The 22,310-nt window shown below is 38.1% G+C and overlaps 1 protein-coding gene across 1 annotated transcript in view; it reads left to right on the forward strand.

Annotated features, from left to right (window-relative positions):
• Positions 1 to 22,310, forward strand: part of tns2a (tensin 2a) — a 53,362-nt gene that overhangs the window by 17,523 nt on the left and 13,529 nt on the right. The window contains 12 exon segments of the mRNA XM_079588952.1: positions 2,552 to 2,657; positions 4,338 to 4,375; positions 17,533 to 17,571; positions 18,164 to 18,202; positions 18,714 to 18,763; positions 20,455 to 20,638; positions 20,734 to 20,784; positions 20,917 to 21,039; positions 21,428 to 21,492; positions 21,655 to 21,738; positions 21,839 to 21,951; positions 22,168 to 22,228. Coding sequence (XP_079445078.1) covers positions 2,552 to 2,657; positions 4,338 to 4,375; positions 17,533 to 17,571; positions 18,164 to 18,202; positions 18,714 to 18,763; positions 20,455 to 20,638; positions 20,734 to 20,784; positions 20,917 to 21,039; positions 21,428 to 21,492; positions 21,655 to 21,738; positions 21,839 to 21,951; positions 22,168 to 22,228 — 953 coding nt within the window.

Here is a 22,310-nt window from a genome sequence, read left to right on the forward strand (position 1 = left end):
ATATGTTATTGACCCTTGGTTAAAGCTGATGAAAATGAATCGAGTACACATGTGAAAAACTAGAAGCTGAAATTGGTAGAAAGAGAGGAAATCCAAGCATTAAGGAGCTGTAAAAGAGAAACAGAAAAGCAGCTGATGATTTTCATTTGGGTGAGCTTTCTGAACTCCTGGAGTATAGCCAAGCAAATCAGATCTCGCTCTTCTTACTCTCTGTCTCTGTCAGGGATAATAACACAAGACAATCTGGTTTGATTAACCAAGGCTTTCTTACTAACTGTGGAGGTTTAAATGGGACTCTTTAATACATAACACACACATAACGTTTGTCATGGGGCACATTTACAGGGCATTTGCTAACGTCTGAAAGCAGCTGATCTTGAGTGTTTGCTCAAAGTGAATGAAAGACTTGCTCTTCTTATTAGGCAATTATATTAAGGTTTCTCAACCGTCTTAGTCATACTGAAGATGTCACAGTACAGTCAAAGGGACAAACAGTTATGACCCTATTAAAGTGACATCTCAATGTGGAGAGAGAGGGCAGGCTGTGGTGACGGATGTAGTGACCAGTAACAGATGTTCCTCTGCTTCTCAACAAGTGGTTTTGCTTCAGAAACAGATTTTACATTGGACATTGAGTGATGTCCAAATGCTGTACCATTTTTGCCAATTATTTATTATAAAATATTACAAAAAAATTACTCAGTTTTTTTTCTATTATTATTGTGAACTATATAGGTCCAATATGCTAAGCTTTAGATGTTTTAGCTCAGTCCTATGCAGTTTCTTGATTCTGAACGTGTTCTAGGGTGTTATTATGTTCTGTGTGGTTGCTAGGGTGCTGCTATTTATTTGTAATGATGTTCTTGGGGTTCTGGGTGGTTGCTAGGATGTTGCTATCTTTGTTATGATGTTCTGGTTGGTTGCTAGGGTGTTGCTATCTTTGTTATGATGTTCTGGGTGGTTGTTATGTGGGAAGTTCGGGGGTCAGGGGTGGGTTTCCAAAAAGCATTGTTAGCCAACTATTGTCGCAGGTTCTGTCGTTATCAGCAGCATAGTTGCAAAATCGTGTTTCACAAAACCATAGCTCTAACGAACATTCGCAAACAACATCGCAAAGTGGTGTGGTTGGAACAACAGCTCTCGACCTGTGGTTAGAAGCATAGTTTCTTGTGTGCATGACATGTGGCCTCAATAAATCCTTATCTTGAGCCAAATTAGCAAGCTGACATTCAGTACAATCTGCATCTTTTATTTAGAATACAAATGTCATTTACGTCTTTTAGTTTGTTAAGAGATTTAAAGTGGATACGTGCTCTTGTGCGTATGTAGGACCCCGTGATTGAATCTATAAATAAAGCAAAATAACTGAGAATAATGAGAAATAGTCCTCAGATGCCATGTCCGTAATTTACATTAAAACATCTAGCATTAATTAGATCTCATTCATTATGTGGAAAGTTGGGTGATCTGATGTGTTGCTAGGGGGTTATTGTGATGTTCTGGGTGGTTGCTAGGGTTATAATGTGGGTAGTAAAGTGTTCTGGTTGGTTTCTAGTTCATTGCTAGAATGTTATTTGTGGTTTCTTGGCTAGAGATCACCTTTTTCATCTATTTTATTATGCAAAAGGGAAATTTCATTCGGAAATCATAAATACTACTTCTGATTGTTTTCACACATTAAACTTGGATTTAAAAAACATATTTTACCTTTAAAAAAACAACACACTTCACCTTTAAGTATGTGTTCTGTAGGAGGGTATTCACAGGTGATAGTTGGAGATGCCATTGTACTTGAAGACAATGGCTGAAGAGTGAAGGACTCAAGTGGCTGTATGGTGCCAGCTCATTGAAGCAGTGACTATGGCACCTAACGGGCACATGCTGCATTTCTCGCCAGCTGTCCAAACAGGGTCCAGAGAGAGAGAGAGAGAGAGTGGAAAAGAGTGCTAAACTCCTCTACCTCTCTGCCAAATGGAAAAGAGCACATCCAAACACAAAGCTGCATTATGCTCCTCTGCTGGGACGTCATACACAGTTAAAACCAAACCAACCTGAGTGTACAAACATGGTGCATTATGTGATTGTGCTGTTTGTTAGTCTTGGTCCTAATCAGAAGTGTTAACATACATATTGGCATTTGAGGAGGGCATGTGGACGTGAGGCATTTTATAGTCAGACGCTACACATAAGGATTGTTACGTAGAGGTTTTTTTGAGTGGTTCAGAGCGTTTTCATCAAGTTTCTCTCCGCAAGATGCGTCACTTTCAGATAAAAGGTTTTGTCGGGTTTTTGTCTTTGTTCTTAGCATTGAAAGATGAGCTGCTGTGCAAGGAAAGAGAGACAGAGGCCTGACATCCACAAGAGAGTACAGGTCAGTGAGGGGAATCGGACGGTAGCGAACTAGCGATGACCGAGCAGAAAGCAAGATATTTATTTGGAGAAATAGTGAGCTAATGACAAATTGACAGGATTTCAGAAGGTGACTAAGAGAGAAGCTTGAGTTGAGGGTAAAAAACTGCCTTTTTTAAAATGTTGTGTTTGTGTTTTCCAGGCGGGCAAGGGCGAGCCCCACGTCTTTAAAGAAAAGACCTTCAAAAAGAAGCGGCAGTGTGGGGTGTGCAGGCAGAGCGTGGAGAGTTTGGGCTCTTTTTGTCGAGGTGAGTGACATCTGAACATTATTACAAGGGGTTTTAACACTTTTTGATGCCAAGGACACCCACACATGGGTCACCGTGATTTTGCAGAGTAAGACATGTTCCTGGATCAATATATATTGTTGATCCTGGAATGACATTCCTATCTGAAAATTTTGTCCTAACCCTACTCCTAAACCTAACCCTACCCATAACTTATCCCTACAATCAGAGGGAGATGATAGTTGAATAACACTGATGTATAAGCACTTAATCATGGTTGTAAACATAACCTTGACATAAACTGTAAACTTGTCCTCTGCTTCTCCCTCAAATCTGATTGGTTGTTTGGATTGTTGTTCCAGGATCAACAAAGATGTTGAACAAGGAACATTATTGCACTTGGTGAAATCACCGTGGGATTTTTATTTATAAAAATATATATTTCTGTCTCACAATTAATGCTGAGCAGAAGTTTGTTATTATAAAGATAACATGTTATTTGAGATTTGAGATTAAATAATTGATGAAATTAAATATTATCTGGAAAATTATTCTTAATACTAACTATCTTTAAATAAAGTTTAAAACTGAAGAGAAATATTTCTTTTTTACAGCACTTTTTCACACTCAATCCTGTTACAGTTTTACAGTTAATTTTAAGTTACTTTAAATTTAATTTAAACCTTGCCAGGGATGTTGTTAGCTAAAACTAATTCTAACATTTTATTTTATTCTCTTATTTTATTTTATTAAAAGTTATGTTAATGATTTTTTTTATTAAAACTTTATTTTATTAATTAAAAAAACAGTTTTTAGTAAATGAAAAAAACTAAAACACTAAAATTAACATGAAAACTGTAAATATAAAAATAAAAGCTATTACAAAATATAAAGAAATGTTATAATAGCTAATTGTTGTTAGCTAAAACTAATTCTAAAATTATATTTTATTTTATTAAAATTTATTGTAATTATTTTTTATTAACTTTATTTTATTAATAAAAGTTTTTACTAAAATACATTTTAAAAAGTAAAAATAATTAACATGAAACCTGTAAATATAAAAATAAAAGGTAACACTTTACAATAAGGTTCATTTATTAAACATTAGTTAATGTATTAACTAACATGAACTAACAATGAGCGATACATTTGTTACAGTATTTATTAATCTTTGTTAATGTTAGTTAATATGAATAAAGCTGTTCATTGTTAGTTCATGTTAGTTCACAGTGCATTAACTCATGTTAACAAGATTTTAATAAAGTATTAGTAAATGTTGAAATTAACATTAACAAAGATGAATAAATGCTGTATAAGTGCAGTTCATTATTTGTTAATGTTAACTAATGTAGTTAACTAATGTTAACTAATGAACCTTATTGTAAAGTGTTACCAAATAAAAGCTATTTCAAAATATTAATAAATACAATAATAGTATATAAGTAATACTAAAATAACACTTTTTTTTCTAAACCTATATTGGTATTTTTAATAATCAAAAGAAAAAAGATTTAGAAGAACGATTTTAGATAGTATTCAGCAATTCATCCCTGATTCAAAATCCCATGAATCTAATAGTTCACTAGTCTAGGGGGTTCCCCAAGATTCTCGGTAAGCCACTGATGCCTAACGAAACTATATCAAACCTAGTCAGTATTCCTTCCTTAACCATCACATGTCTCTCTTTACCGCCCACAGTCTGCAAAACAGCCACTCACAAGAAATGCGAAGCCAAGGTAAGAACATTTTTCCCATTTCTCACCAGTTCCTAATGTATTCATGTATCAATGTCTCTTTCACTCCCTCTGTAGATTAACATGAGCGTATAAACTGGGAGTTTATGTAGTCAAAGGCTCGCTCTCTGTGTTTCCCGCACTGAAGGCCTCCCTGTGTTGGGGCAGCAGTGTTGGCAGCCGCACCCCAGCACCACACAGTCGCAGTGAAAGACTCATTGATAAGGCCAATGGATGCCAGCGCTGGCACACCCATATCAGGCACGGCTCCAGAGGAGCACCCTGGGGTCTAGAGTCCCAAACCACGCTGTTAAGCTATTTGCTTTATTCACAGTTACTGACCTTGGATAGAGTAACTACTGTGATACCCAGTTTTATATAACCTTTTTCGTCACTCTTTGGCACTGGAAAAAGTTTGGCCAATGTGCAGAGAAACAGTGAGTGGTTTAACATGGCACATGACGTAGAGAGTTTGTCTACTGCTGTATCATGCAAGGAGTTGAGCTCAATAGGATCATTTTCACGTGTACGTTTCTGTAATTACTATGTTAAATGATTATGTGCAATGGATGTACTTCAATGATTAAGTGGAATTTCTTTCTTCAATGTGACAGATAGCATAATCCTTGTTTTACGCTGGTTCGTGTCAAGTTTGTATCCTGTGTGGATTTGGTTGAGCTAAATACTAGTGATGACTGTCCGTCTTGATTCATGCATGCTCACTCTTCTTTAGACATCTGGGTGCTTGTTCTGTGACAAGTTCATGTACCAGTCTTGGCGAATCAGGGCCCTGAGTGTTGGCTGTGATAGTCATCATCTTTGTCCTAGTATAGAGTGTCCACCCTAGAGACCACAAATTGAAAGAAAACTGAATACCTTATTGGCCCTCTAGGCCGTCAACCAGCCCTCCCTCTCTTAGCACCTCGCAAGATAGAACAAAGACAAATTTCAAGTACACTTAAGCCCTCTTATAGGATACCATGGCAGTGGTCCAAGTCATGGGTTCAGGGAGGGTCCGACTAACTCTTGCTCAATATTATGAAAATGTTAGGCAGCGTAGACTTAAAAAAAAAAAAAAAAAAACTGAGCAATCCTGCAACGCAAACCTCAAATCTCACTTTTTAAATGATTACACACTGTATTTGACCCAAAACAGTACTTCATTTCAGAGTATAACCTGCAGATGTGTTATGCAGCACAGCAGAAATCAACGTAAGCCGTTCTCCTCTGCTCTTTAATATAGAAAATCCACTCAAACGCCATTCAGCTGTTTCATGTTCCTCTCTTAAGCTTTTGTCCCCTCCCTGGGCTCTGTCTCATTATTAGATGTGAATGGGTTTTTTATTCACCTCCTCATAGCACTGGCCTTATGGGATTTTACACAGATTTGGAGCTGCACACTTAGATGGCTTCATCTGTGAGTTGAATGGGAATGTCCAAATGTTAAACGCTCTTTTAGAAATACAGATACGTGGACCATAGAGAAAGGGAAATCAGCCAAAGACTTTATAGAGGAAGCACTCTCAGACACAAATGGCTAGTTGACTTCAGAAGGCATTGGGGAGTTATTAAACTCCAATCGCTTGAGTCGTAGAAGTCCTTATTAGAGTTCCTTACGAAGTACAATGTGACGTCAGTTTGAGATGTGATGTCTGGCCTTCTTTTACCTGTTAAAGGCAGTTTCTCAATAAAGTGGTTTGTTGCTTGAGTATCATGTAGGAATTGGTTTGGGTGATCGTCCACCAACCAACTCGATTATTGATTTTTCTCATTTATGTTTCCTCAACTTCTGTCGTGACTCAAGCATCTTCTAACAGCACTTTAGTGGGAAATGCACATTCATGAGCATATCTATGATGCTTAAAGGACCTTTCACACCAAAGACGATAACTATAAGAAGTTGAGATGACACTTCAGTTTCTAAATGGCATATTTAATATAATAAATAAAGTCTATTTAAGTTCATTTTAAAAGTGGGACCATTGTTTAAAATCCCCAACCAGTATAAATATCCCAGCATTGTCCAGGACAACAGCTGGCAGCAGATGGTGTTCATCAGGACCGACTCTTTGCTCTTTTGATTTAAGACAAATTCTCTTTATATCCGTCGTTGTTTGGATGAATTGTTCGCTTGAGTCGTACAGTAGAGATGAGCTGGCTGTGTCTGGTCTGTAACCAGTAAACATAGATGACCCATCTCTAGTGTAGCCTACAGTGACGGTGACCAAAAGTCTCAGACCTCAGTGGTCTGTTAATGTTTTTTCTTTTACCCACTTACATGGAAAACCCCGGTTCTGTTTTCCCGAAATGCATTTCCTGAAAACAGAGATGAAAGTGAATTATTGTCAGTACTGCTCTCTTTGTTTGTGTGACTGTCTGGTGTGATACACCCTCGTCTACAACCTTTAAACCACAGGAAATAACCTCCAGCCCACTAACAAGCGATTGACTCATATTCAACAACTTGCTTTTAGCATTGAAGATCAAGCGTATAGCTGTTACGAAGTCAAATCACAGCTCAATTTGCTTAATTGACTGAATGTTGACATTGTCATGTTCAGATCACGCCTGTGGAGGACGTTATAAAGTTTCAGGCTGTAAAGTTGAGATTATCTGTTGAGTAAATCTGTTGAAGTCTAGCACATGTCAAAAAGACTCCCAGGGCTCTGTTCCAAAACCTAGCGTGCTGCCTACCTTTGTGAAAAAGAAGTACACTTTAGCTTACACTAGAGTACTTATACATACTATGGAAGTCAATGGGGTACATCAACTGTTTTGTTATAAACATTCGTCAAAATATCTTCTTTTGTGTTCAGCAGAAGAAAGAAACTCATACAGGGTTGAAACAACTTGAGAGTGTGTAAATGGTGGCAGAATTACATTTTTTTGGGTGAACTGTCCCTTTAAGTAGGACATCTTTATATGTATTTTCATAATTATTTAATATTGTCTTTGAACTGCAGTTAAAGTTTTCTGCAGTGTAATGTACTGACAAGCTGACAATATGGTAATCTAAAATGTACTTTAATGTAATTTCTTTTGAAACTTGTGTGTCATGTATTTAAATATATTTGTAATGGCACAGTCACAGTTAAATACTTTTAAAATATATTAAACTTGTATATTGTATGTATTAATTATTTAATCAAATACTTTACAACACATCAAAATAGGTGCACGTTTTTCAATGCATGACAAAAGTTATTACAGCAATGATTTCAAATGTACTTTAACGTAAACTTGGCTTTAAATTAAATGGCTTTTTATTTAATTAACATATTATCTGCAATTACAGTTTGTCAAAAAAAATCCTTTAAAGATTTGCATATTCAATATAATTAAGCAAGTTGATGCTTAAATCAATTAAAATTAATAAATCTTAATTCTTCACCATCACATGTATCCATCCAAGGCAATCCCATAATGCATTTCAACAGACTTATCCAAATAATCCAAAATGGCGGATAAGGTGCGAGAAATAAATTATTAAAATGCTTTAAATAAAATATTTCAAATAATTCTATTAATTTATTATAAATTAGGTTATTAAATAAATATTTAAATTTGAGTATTTCGCCCAGTATGTGCAATGGTATGTATGCCTACTATAGTGTCCCCCCTTGAACTTACAGTAGCTACATGCTAACAACAAACCCGTTTAAGACAATTGCGAGACAATTGCTTGGCAAGTGAAGTTGCTATGTATGTTGAGCGTTCCCAATCCCTCACTTTTAAGTGTGCTGTTTTAGGACATCACATCAAAACTCCTGTGAACGGTGCGGCCTTATCTATGTGCCAGAGTGGAAAATTCTGCCCATGGAGAAAAAGAGTTGTAGAAGGAGGGAAAAAATATATAGGGGGGGCCAGAGAGGGGGAAAAAGAGAAATAGATGGTAGAGTCAGATGGGGGAAGATTCAGTTCTGCCACTTTTCAAGGAAAGAGGATCCTGTTTCCTATTGTGTTGGTCATGGTGCTGTAGAAGTGGGATATGAACTGATATAAATGAGGGAAGTGAATGGGTGGGCTCTTCCAGTAAACCTCTCACTTCATCACCCCTCTTTATAAGCTCATCAATGCCATGTGTTTCCCAAGCTTCCCCCAGGCCAGTGTGTGTGTATATATGATTCTAACTGTGTGTGTGTGTGAGTGTGTGTGTGTGTGTGTGTGTGTGTGTGTGTTTGACCAAAGCAATGCTAGTTTCGTTTTGCATCATTTAGAGGTTTGCGCTCTGACTCAGAGGTCTGGATTACATCCGACTCCTAATGTTGGGTAACGGAGAGAGGTATATGCCAAAAACATACACTAACAGAACTAACAGGGTATAAAACCATGATAGTATCAACTGCTGATACCGTCTAGGACGTGGTGTCGTGCCATTTAAGCTGTAGACATTTCAAAACATGGGGCTTTTTCTGTCCTCCAGTTGCGGGACTCGTGCGTTTGACTTTTAACAGTCATTTTAAAGAACTGGAACGTGATTCCAATAGCAAAATGAAGGCTGGCCTGAAGCTACAGCTGATGTGTTGGCAGATGCTATACGAAAAGATCAAGCTGATGATTCATTAAACAAACATCAAGCTGACAGTGTGAGTTAAACACAACTTTTTTAAGCCTGTGCCATTTCAGTCCGTTTTATTTTTTTGTCGCAATATTGCATTGATGCTTCAGGCCATCATTAAAGTGTTTATGCTGTCCTAAAAGTTACTAATTTTTTTTTTTTACATTCTACATGTCCTCGTCTTTGTTTTTATAGCATCCATGAAGGATTGTATAAACAATCATAACAACTAACCATGCTAGCAGAGGTGGGAGTTTTCCATTGCTCGTATCTGCTGATTGTATTCTGTTAATTGTTTAGTTTTGTTTATATTGGGAAGGAAGGAATTTATTTCGGTTTATTCAAATCTGACCTTTTTGATAGGCTGCTTCACTGGAGATTTGTGATTGCTGTTTAGTTTGGCAATAAGACAATAGAAGCTGAGCTAATATTGAAACTCCTATTAGAGAGACTAAAGGAGAAAGATAGTTCATTAGAAGATGATTACAGCTCAGACTGGTTTATGTATACATTGTGTCTGCTGGAGTTTGGAGAGTAGGCCTATCTCCATGTAGGGAATCAATCCAAATAAAAAGATGTAATCATATTGTGTGTGAAAGCAGACCTCTGTGTATTCCCAGCCTATCCCGTGGGATCTGCTTAAAGCTGACTGTGTGTTAACACGCTCACAGCTGCTCGGGGCTTGAGAACATGTTAACACACACAAAATCACAGTGACATAAGGAGAGATGCATTAGACAATGCTGTCAGAGGATATGTGCACATATATCTTAATAGCTCATTTTCTGGTTTGGTTAAAATATCTGTATATATTTATACTTATACTTTTTAGCAATTGAAGTTATTCAGGTGCTTCTGTATGATAACCTACGGTGCATACGCAGTTATTCCTGTCCCTCTGTCAGTATACGTCTATCTTGGATGTATTTTGTTGAGCATCGGACATGGCAGCCTTGACTCTGATGTTCAGAGATACATATTCATAAAATTATTATTATCATTAGTAGTAGTAGTGGTAGTAGTAATAATAATAATAAGACTTATATTATTATTGTAATAATTACAATTATTATCTATTATATATATATATATATATATATATATATATATAAATGCTGATGTTATTGTTACAAATTAATAATAATATTTTTTTACCACGTTTATTTTCAATAATAATAATAATAATCCTGTTATTGTAATAAATTAATAATAATAATCATGAATGTATTTTCTACACGTTTATTTCAATTTTCAATAATAACAAAATTATTGTTGTATGACCCTGTTATTGTTATTGTTAACAATAATATTAATTTATTAACAATACATTTCCCAGATATATTATTGTCAATAAGAATTACTACATTATTATTATATATTACCATTATAAAATAACTATTTCTTTGTATTATTTTTTATTTTCCAGATATATTATTTTAAATAACAACAGCAATAATTATTATTGTTATAAATTATTATTATTATTTATTATTATTTTAGTTTTTTTTGTCCAGACATTATGATTCTCATTAGATTCTCATTACTGTAAACTGTTTTTTTTACATTAATATCCAATTTTAATAAGTCAGCATAAACTGAAGATTGTACAATATTCATAATGAAGTATATGATTTAAACTAATATATCATTCTTATTTTCACATTACAGTTTATTTCACATGTGTCTGCATTACAGTAATGGGAATGGTTCTTTATTTTCATGAAAAGGACACGATGAAACCTTGATGGTCCTAAAACAGGCTTTTCTTTAAGCAAAATATAATTGATTAATTTTTTTGAAATATGACCATGACACGTTCTTGACATGTTTCCTGAGATGTACACTCACACTGAAGGCTGTTTCTGTTAGTCATCAGTGAAGAACGTGTGTACCGTTAGTTTCCGCTTCTCCTGAGACCTCTGCATTCAGCTCGGACTAATCACAATAATTACACTGTTTACACCCGAGCCCACCGTCCACCCTCTCTCTCCTCCCACGCATCCCTCCATCTCTCCCTCCTCCTTTCTCCATTTCCCCTGCTCTCATATTCATCTCCACCCTTCTTGTATACCTGCACTGCTTACAGTGACTCCTTGTTATATCCTTCTCTGCACCTCCTCTCTCTGTCCACGTTTTTATCTCTACATGCATCTCCAGACCCCAACACACACGTGTACACACAGCAACAAGGGACATTTCCTCTCTGCCTCCGAGGAACTCTTTAAAAAGCCCTCACACCTCTACGAACAGGAAACGAGTGTGGAGCGGATGGAGCAGCTGCTACTGGGATGACCGTATCAAATCAGTCCAGGAACTTCCTAGATGCTGAGCCTAAGCAAAGCACTCACAACCTCCGATAAAAAATACAAAATCCTGTTAATCTTGGGTAAAACTGCTTGTAGTTCACCAAGGTTAAAAAAAAAAAAAAAAAAATGGAGTAAAATTTAAGATAACTGTTTTAAATTGTAATATATTTTAATATGTAATTTATTCCTGTGGTCAAAGCTGAATCTTCAGCATCATTACTCCAGTCTTCAGTGTCACATGATCCTTCAGAAATTATTCTAATATGATGATTTGATGTTCAAGAAACATTTCTGATTATTATCAATGTTGAAAACAGTTGTGCTGCTACATATTTTTGTGGAAACTGTGATACTGTTGAACGGTAGTGTACATACAGTACATAAACAGAACGTGGTGATATTGTACAGTCAAAATTTCTATAATATTTGGTCTAAATAAATGTAAAAATAAAACAGTCGTTTTAAGTGCATTTAGGAATTACAACATTATAATGTATTATTATGAAAAATGGATATGTATTTTGAGATCTGTTAAAGATGACATTTAACAGTGTTATTCAATTATTAGTGTTTTATCAGTCACAGTTAGTTGCAGAAAGGAAAAGTAGTTGAGGCCTGCAGGATATATATATGAAGCAGTCACTTTATTAAACAAAACAAAAAACAGGCAGGAGCACGGGAGAATTAGCCTGACTACGTCAGACTTCCTACTTCCGCTAATTTCATTTCGCTCCTGTAGTCAGTCTGAGGCCCTGTCCCAAATGACGCACTTCATGTGGACTTTCGGTCTCGTGGACTTAAATTGCGCGTGCTCGCTGAGTCTACGAGTCCGTAAACTGTCCCATTCATCATTTTACCGCTCTGAAGTGTGCTCAGCAGCGCCCCCTTTGTACCCTTGAAGCGGTCTTCCGCGAAGCCCGCATAGATGCAGGCTTCACGCACTTTTACTACCCAGAAATCCTTGCGAATTTGCGAAAGGCCAATCAGACAGAGAACGGACCAAGAATTACTCAAACTAAAGGCTATAAATACACAGAGTAACTAAATGACTAAACAAGGAACAGGTGAATAAAATCAATCAAACAATGAGTTCCTATGACAACAAATGACAATATTCTAGAAACAAAAAGGAAACAGGAAAACTACAAACTAGAAGTGTTTGAAATCGCCCCCTATACCCTTAAATAGGGCACTATTTGAGGGGACAGCCATTTATAGTGGTGTCCGAAACCATAGTGGACGGTATCGAGTGCACTCATTCAATCCCACAATGCACTGCAATAACGAGTGTACAGCTGATGTACACACAATGGCTAGAGAATACCCATAATGCACTGTGAGAGTCGCACACCGAATTAATTCCCGCGTCTTGCCAGAAGATGGTGACCGCAGAGAAATCATCCATCCATCCGTTTTCCAAACCGCTGGTCCAATGTGGCTACAGCGGAATATCATATAAACTCCTTTTTAAGTGATTATTAAATTGTTTAATTAGGTTTATACATGATAGTTTCCATGACAGAGTTCAAGATAAATCTTGTCATCACTACTGTAGCTGCTGAATTATTAAACAGCAAACTCAAACTATGCAAAAGCGGCAGCCCTTCCCACACACTCAGCGTCCGAATTCACTCACTCGTTTTCATTCACTCCTTCAAGTCAACTATATAGAAAATAGTAAATGAGGGTACAGAGGACGATTTCGAACACAGCTCATGAAAACGAACCCGAAATCAAACTGAAAGTTACATTTAGTAAGGTTAACTTTAAGTAAGAGTTAGATGACGGCAAAGATAATCTCAATAATAAATAAAAAAATAGGGTGAATGAGCAGCACAATAAAATTTCCAATATCGACCAATATTGATAAATTAAAGAATCGCTAATATCAACCGATGTGGTACCGATATATTTTGTGCGTTACTTCTTTAAACATGCCGTAGGCTGTGTGAAGCTGCTGTTTAACCGTAAACATTGAGTCTTATTCCGAGCATATTAAATCAGTTATGAGCTCAGCCATGTTTCGTTTGGAGCGTTGATTCGGTGGAGCCACCTTACAGCCAAAACACGTCCCTGTCATATAAAAAAGCCTCCTTACTACTGCTGTGGTATTACACTTGGCACGTGGACTCGCCCGTGGACCCTTAACGTCCCATTACACGTGGGAACATGTTCCTCTGGGCTCTCTGCAGAACACAGGGGCACAGAACAGGGGTCTCCTGTTACTGCACAGACAGATGGAGGGAGGGAAGAAAGAATAATGGATAAATAGAGGGATGAAAGGCTGCTGCAGGAGTCGTGCGTAAGATTTGGTCTTGCAGATGGAAGTCTGAGTTTGTTCTGGCTGCAGGCCGGCCGGCCTGAGGATTGGCATTTTGTTAAACGAGGGAAAAATGAAAAGCGGAAAGTGTGGATTGGATAAGGAGAAAGAAAGTCAGAGCGAGTGATGGAGGGAGAGAAAGAAGGTTGCATACAGGAAGAAACAAAAGAGTGCTGGCGAGGAGAGGAGGAAAAAGATTAGCGAGAGGAAAGAGAGAAGTATTTTGGATTCAAAAGGAACGATCAGGCATGTGCGGCAACAAAAAATCACCATGGCGACCACCAAAATAGCATAGTTACTGCACTTATTAGTGGTTATATCTCATACTTGGGGATCTGAACAAACCCCTAATCCTGCGTATTAAACTTTGGCGTGTAGCTCGTATTTGTGCTAAGGACATGAGTGATGCCTAAAATCTCATTTTGGAGAGATGTGATATTACTTCTCTCAGCAGATAAACTTAAATTTTTTTGTTGTTGGACAATGAAACAGCTGAAAAAATCCCAAAGGCACACATATATATACATACTTGAGCTTTTTTGATGAGGTCTGTAAGTAATCATCAAGAAAATCCTAACCATCACCTACAGTAGTAACATGCTTAAAACATTGAGAACACCTTAGTAATGACTGCATAGCAACGCCTTGGCAACCACTCATTGGCAGTTTTGTGTGCTGCACATTTTACGGAGAACAGTTTACAGAGAGATATATAAACAACACATTTGAGACCGACTGGGGAGAGAGGAGCTTTAATAATATAAAATATGTGAAAAATAATGTGTTTATGTACAATCAAGTATGAAAGCATATTCTAGTACACCCCAAAAACAAAATCAAGGCTTTGTAAAAGGGCGTAATAGGACCCCTTTAAAAAAAAAAAAGACATTTTTTTTAGACCCCACACATTTATAAGGTACTGTAGTGTATTGAGGTGAATTTCATTTTTGTAAAGGAAGACCACTATACAGTTACAGAGGAAGAGAAAGGGTGAACGAGTAGTGTATGAAAACATGAACAGGATGGATGAGGAAATGTTTATGGAATGACTGACACGCAGAGGAAAAAAAGGAATAGATGGATAGAAGCAGGGGGAAAGTTACCAGAGGAAGCGGGAAAATGTTCCCAGGGAATTAAAAGGAAAATGAAAAAGCTATAGGGGCTTTGAAGAAGAAACATCTGCTCATAGCGACAGGCTTTAAGAGAGTGTGAGGGTCAGTAATTGCTGATGTCTTTAACACAGTCGCAGTGATATCTTTTACGCCTGGTAAAAATAGTTACACTGTGTTTCTCCTTACACTTCTCTTCCCTCACAGCATTACAAGCAGGTTGTGCAGCCCTCTGTGTGTGTGGGGTGAGACGCAGAGAGATTTCTTGTCTTTGTATACCGTGGGGAAGATGTCTTTTTCCACCGGAGTGAAATACTATCCTCGAATTGTGTCCGCACTGCGTTTTGAGACGTAATCGTTCACTTTCTTCAAATGTGACGGCAGATTTTTTATCCAAGAAAAGAGGAAACTTTATATCATAATGGGATCCCACCTAGCAACACACAAAAACACTGATGAGAACAAACACTGGCTTATTGGTACAATAGTGTACTGCACAGTATTACACTGGACACTGCCTTATTTTGCTTTTTTTTTTTTTTTTTTTGATCAGACTTTTGGCAGTCGGATCAAATAATGAGTCAAGAAAGACGTTAAAAATCTCTGCTGATAAATCAGATTCATTCATCAAACCGTAAAACAGTTTACAGTGTTACTAAATGTATCATGGTTTTCATAAATAATATAAAGCAGCACAACTGTTTTCAACATTGATGTTAGAATGATTTCTGAAGGATCATGTGACACTGAAGACAAGAGTAATGATGCTGAAAATGCAGCTTTTTAAAGTTCTTCTAAATTATAATAATATGTCGCAATGGTCCTGTTTTTACTGTAATTTTGATAAAATAAATGCAGTCTTATTGAGCATAAGAGACTTATTTCAAAAACGTTTGAAAAATTGTACAGACCATAAACTTTTCAACAGTAGTGTACTTATCACATGACCTCATCATGTTGCTTGTGTAGTTCAGTGATGTCTGGTTATCATCCTGAAATAAAAAATAATTTTATTTAGTCAAATTATATTTTGGCATTCTGATCGTGTAATACTGTAAGCTAAGAAGCCAAAAATCTGATCTATTCATCAAACTGGAAATAGAAGGTTAAGTTACATAATTTGCACTGTATAGGATAGTGTCGCGTACACTGGTTGTGAATTATTGTATGCTGCAAATTTTTGGCAAAAATTGTTGGTAATCCAGGTGTTTAATTGACTCTTCAGAGTCTTCGCAGGGAGCTTGATTGACAGGTGATCTGACCAATCATACTTCGCCATCCGCCATTTGGTCCGACAAAGGAGTCAGGAGAGTTAGTAGATTAACATGGGAGGATTTGAACTTGAAAAGCGGAGTGTACTGACGCCTTTCCGCGGTTAAAACAACATTCCTTCTGATGTTCATTCATGTTTATTTGATAAATGAACTAGAAGGAAGAGATGATCGGTTCACGAGCAGCTTTAACTGATGCTCTACAGCGATCTGTCAGACACATTAAAGAGCCACAAAACGGTATTTATTGTTTAAATTTCTTTCAAAAATTACCAAATTTGAAAGTTGAGACTTATGTTTAATATCAAAAGTAACCGAAAAGTAACCTGTTCTGTCCTGTCTGTCAGTGTGTTATCATCAGTGTCCTCTCTGCTCCGCGATGTATTTTTCACTGCGTGAGAACATGGTGTGGCGTGAGAGTGGCGAAGCTTGTCAGACATAGCGACAGTAACTAAGGGGGGCGGGTCATTGCGAACGGTCAATTCATAATGAAAAACGACAAGCTGTAAATATGAGTAGTGTAGTGGAGAGCATCACTTCTAATCACTCGCTCTGCACATCTAATCAAGAGAGCGTTTGATTGGATAAAATTAAGGACACGCCCACGAGTCCAGGATGAGTCATCAGGATTTTTGGTCAATTTTAAATCTGCTAACTTTTGGGCTATGCTAGCATATGTATGACTCCACACACAGACGTGCTAAAAGCCACACATCTCCCATTTTGATTTCATCTGGTTTTAAGGAAACACAGACGCATCTCCAGCATGTATTTTCGGAGACACAAACACCCAAACGAACAAGTATCTCCATCCTCCAGTGCCTCATAAGTTATGTTTCATTGTCTTGTTGAACAAAAACATACAATCTTTTAATAACTCTCTATCTCACTCCCTAGACTCACACACACACACACACACACACACACACACACACACACACACACAGTCGTAGGTCAAGGCCTAGTGTAGTGTCTGTGCACTTCAGAGTGACTTCTCCATGCCTCAGCCCTTTTCCTGTGGCCAAACAAACAGGGCATGATTGGGCAGGGGATCGGATGTGCGCGGAGGGGGAGCGCTTCATGTTACGTAAGCGTGAATGTCAACACACACACACACACACACACGTTTTCCCGCCTGACACACTAATGATGCCTCCGCCCCCTTTTACCCCACAAGGCAAAACATGTAGACATGTAAACATGGTTTGTGTCTGTTTGGGTGTGTAAGAGACTGGTCATGTACATACTGTTCCACAATTTATGTTGCTGTGTCCTGTTATTTTGTACGAGATCATCCGAGAGGAATGTGCGTACTAATGTGTTTGGTTACTGCCCATCACCCACAATCCCTTGCATCTCTCACTCTTTTCTCCAGTCTCAGTGTTATCAGCAGATAGTTTGCTTATCTGTTGCTTTGCGGAAGCATTTCCTTCTCCCCATCTCAACAGATCCCTCTTCACCACTCCCTTCCCCTCGTCTCAGGACTAACGGATGGAGCGGGGAAAGACGACGGGGTTATGAGTGAATGTATCTGTGTCGGATGGTGGAGGCAATGCAGAATTTGGGTTTGAATCATGTTCCTTTTCTCTGTTTCAGATCAACACAGCCTGCATCCCAGCGCAGCCCTCCGAACTGGTAAGACTTTCTTTCTATTTTTCTTATCATTTATCATCTTTGTTCTGTTTTCTTCCATTTATACCACTCACTGGCTCACTCATGATTTACTTCCTTGTTCATTTACTCATTAATTTATTCCTTTTTTCATTCACACTGTTATTTGGTCACTTGCTAGTGGTAAAAATGACTTTTCTGTTATCCTTTGTTTTAAAAGCATGTACAACTTCATTCAAATTTTGAAGAGTCAGTAAGAGTCTGTTTGTTTGATCAAAAATACACTAAAACTGTAATATTGTGAATTATTATCACACTATGAAATACATTTTCTTTTTTTTTAATTATCACACGTAAGTTATTCCTGTCACATGATCCTTCAGAAATCCTTCTAATATGCTGATTTGCTGCTCAAGTTTGTTTGATTCTTTTCATTTAGTTAAGTATGTTGATGTAATCAAGGGTGTCCAGTACTTTTTTGAGGGGTCACCAGTTGCACTCCTGGTTCAGATAATACATAAATATTGCATTATGCTTCTGGAAGTAATGAATGAAAGATATGGTACATTTGTGTGTTGTTCCTCTGTTCATATATCTGTGTTCTCATCTGCTGCAGCGAAGGGGAACGTCCTCCTCTAGACACATTCAGCATCTGGTAAGAACTTTTTCATTATTTTTTCATTATCTCCCTCACAACTGACACATGGCTCTTCCTCTAGATCAGGGATTCACAAGCTTTTTGGTCAACACCTTTGACCGTTTAAGATCTAAATCAAGATGATAACCAAAAATGTCACCACAATTTTTATTTATTTATTTTATTTTATTATTATATATTTTTTGCTGTGACTTCAGAAGCCATTTAGTCAATATTGAATTGTCTGCATTAGACTCCACTGTCTCAAGAATAAGTTATCCTGTTCTTCATTTTCATTTTCTTTTGGGCCTCAGACTGCTTTCAGTTCTTAGTGGCATTTGCCTGTTTACATATCGCACATATGAATCACATATGAATCCCCAAAAGATATTTGGAACAAATATGGTTTAAATAAACAGAAAATACAATCTTTTGTACCAAGAGTTGGCACAGTCACCTAGGCAAAACAGTTTATTGAATTTATTGTTACCAAACACAAGGATATAATCTTATTTTGTCCTTTTTCCAGGGCTCGACCAAGTCTCTGACCTACAGTAAACAGAGAAACACTCTCCCGAGGTACGTTTGGCTGAAAAGAATCAAAGCTTTTAAAGCACCAAATCTCAAACATTGAAGTTCATTGATCGCTGCAGGATCGGTGGAGAATGCTTAAGTTCTGAGACTGCTAATCTCTACTTATCTCAGATAAATTACCTCATCTCAGCAGGGTTTTATTCCCTTCGGATTGGATGTGAAAAGTCAAAAATCTCTTTTGGCCGCAGTGTGGTGAGGAGCAGAGACCTAGTGTGTGTCAGGGTGTGTGGTTAGACAGCTCAGCTGTGTCCAATCAAACACAACTCTCAGATGAAAAAATGGATGGACAAATAGATGATGGATGGATTAATGGATGGACAGCTAGATGATGGATGGATGGATGGACAGCTAGATGATGGATGGATGGATGGACAGCTAGATGATGGATGGATGGACAGATAGATGATGGATGGATGGACATATAGATGATGGATGGATGGATGAATGGATGGATTAATGGATGGATGGACAGATAGATGGTGAATGGATGGATGGATTACTGGATGGACAGATAGATGATGGATGGATGAATGGATGGACTGATGGATGGATGGATGGACAGCTAGATGATGGGTGGATGGATGGATGGACAGATAGATGATGGATGGGTGAATGGATGGACAGATAGATGATGGATGGATTGATGGACAGATAGATGATGAATGGATGGATGGACAGCTATATGATGGGTGGATGGATGGATGGATGGATGGACAGATAGATGATAGATGGATTAATGGATGGACAGATAGATGATGGATGGATTAATGGATGGACAGATAGAAGATGGATGGATGAATGGATGGACAGATAGTTGATGGATGGACAGATAGATGATGGATGGATTAATGGATGGATGGATGGACAGATATATGATGGGTGGATGGATGGATGGATGGACAGATAGATGATGGATGGATGAGTGGATGGACAGATAGATGATGGATGGGTGAATGGATGGACAGATAGATGATGGATGGATTAATGGATGGATGGATGGACAGATATATGATGGGTGGATGGATGAATGGATGGACAGATATATGATGGGTGGATGGATGAATGGATGGACAGATAGATGATAGATGGATTAATGGATGGACAGATAGATGATAGATGGATTAATGGATGGACAGATAGATGATGGATGGATGGATGGACAGATAGAAGATAGATGGATTAATGGATGGACAGATAGATGATGGATGGATTAATGGATGGATGGATGGAGAGATAGATGATGGATGGATGAATGGATGGATGAACAGATAGATGATGGATGGAGAGATAGATGATGGATGGATGGATGGATGGATGGACAGACAAACAGGCAGACAGACATCATATCATATATCATCATATATCATATTTTATCTATCATATAATCATGCATCCTTTTTTCTTAAAAAATTCCCAGCCATCCCTTCTGGTAATTTTTGTTTCTATCTGTCCAAACAAGTCTAGATGGTTAATTGTTTGGGCTGAAAGCTGGTAGACAGGGTTCACATTTGGTAGACCATCTTGCTCAATCCGAGAGGTATTAGTAGGTCATCTTGGACCAGCAACAAGTTTTGAAGTATTGTGGCGTTTAGTTCATAATCATGTCTATTAGCTTTTCAAGTCATTTCACAGGATCTTTAAGCTGGCGTGATCAGGTTTTCCCTTCTCTCTCTCAGGAGCTTCAGTGTGGATCGGGTGATGGACAGAGTGATGGAGAGGCATTATGATTTCGACCTCACGTACATCACGGAGAGGATCATCTCTGTGTTTTTTCCTCCTCTGCTGGAAGAACAGCGGTACCGCCTCAACCTCAGGGAGGTGGCAGCCATGCTCAAGTCCAAACACCAGGACAAGTTTCTGGTACGCCACTCACTGTGTATTTATTGTATGTCTGCATCTGAAGGAAGCTTGTGTTAAAGGCATTTTCATTGTCCCGGTCCATTTTTATCCAACAGTTATTCAATCTGTCTGAGCGAAGGCATGACATCACCCGTTTAAACCCAAAGGTAAGGCTCAGTTTTTATGATTTTATGTGTTTCTATGACTAGTTGCTTTGCGGTTTAACTTTTAAAGACCCGATTAGGCGATTACACCAGCCAAGATTTAAAAGCCTCTCTCTCTCTTTCTCTCTCCCTAAGGTTCATGACTTCGGCTGGCCAGATATGCACGCTCCTCCACTGGATAAGATCTGTGCCATGTGCAAAGCCATGGAGAACTGGCTGAACTCCGACCCCCATCATGTGGTCGTTCTGCACTGTAAGGTCAGAGGTCATAGTAGTCATTGGACAGTTCATGTCAGGGTCACAGACACTGAGCGAGTACTAAAGGGTGTTGACATGACCCTTAAGGACCACCCAGCAGAGAGTCGCCACAGATGATAACATGAAGCCAGACCTCAGAGGATGTCTGGTTTGACAAGCTTTTAGTTTGTGTGAGATGAGAAAGCAGTGTCACATTTTGTACATTTTTGACAATTTTTACAATGAATTCAAATTGTTTGGCTTTTCAATAGTGGTCTCATACTTTTATACCCGCCTGTACAAGAGAGTTCAAAACCTGATTCTCTGTGTGCCTTCTTTATTTGGAACAGATTGTCAGTGTAAATCCTGTCTGTAGCAGTTGTATTGATTAGCATTGATTGTTTTTCAGGGCAACAAAGGAAAGACAGGTGTTATCATTGCTGCCTACATGCATTACAGCAAGATATCAGCAGGGTAAGTTCATCCGTGCTACATTTAGACCAGTGGTTCTTAACCAGGGGACTGGAGCCCTCTAGGGGGCCTGAGCAAACTTCCAATAAAATAATGCTATTAAAACCCGCATGTGTCTTTGGTGTGCGTTTGCTCTAATGTCTTCAACTGCATTTGTGTACACAGGGCAGATCAGGCCCTCAGCACATTGGCAATGAGGAAGTTTTGTGAAGATAAAGTGTCGCCCTCTCTCCAACCCTCTCAGAACAGGTACATCGTTCCTGATTTTTAATATTTGTTGATTCTTTATCGACTATTGCTATTCACATACTTGTTTTTTCATTGTTAACATTGATGTCTCTCTCTGCAGGTATATCTACTACTTTGGAGGGCTGCTCTCAGGGGCCATCAAAATGAACAGCAGTCCTCTCTTCCTCCATCAGGTCCTCATTCCGACCATCCCCAACTTCCAGGAAGATGGAGGTGAGTGAATGTTTTCCTGACATCATTCCCTGACATTCATATATAAGCCCTCGATGAGGTCATATGTGTCTGTATTCATTTGTTAAGCAAAACCTCCTACACATTCACACACACATTTTAAGTTTGTTTTAATCATTCGCAGTGGAGGAGAGACACTCAAGAGGGAGTTTGCCAAATCCTCCTTCATATCTCGCTTTTTCCTCGCTCTCTTGACAGGTTTCTTTCCTTTCCTGAAGATCTATCAGTCCATGCAACTCGTCTACACTTCTGGCATATAGTGAGTGCGAATCTTTTGGAGACGTTCACATAATTTAAAGCATGATTAGAGGTGTTTGCTTGGACAAATATTACAATTACTG

This window comes from Phoxinus phoxinus (assembly GCF_949152265.1).
Source record: "Phoxinus phoxinus genome assembly, chromosome: 18".
NCBI lineage: Eukaryota > Metazoa > Chordata > Actinopteri > Cypriniformes > Leuciscidae > Phoxinus > Phoxinus phoxinus.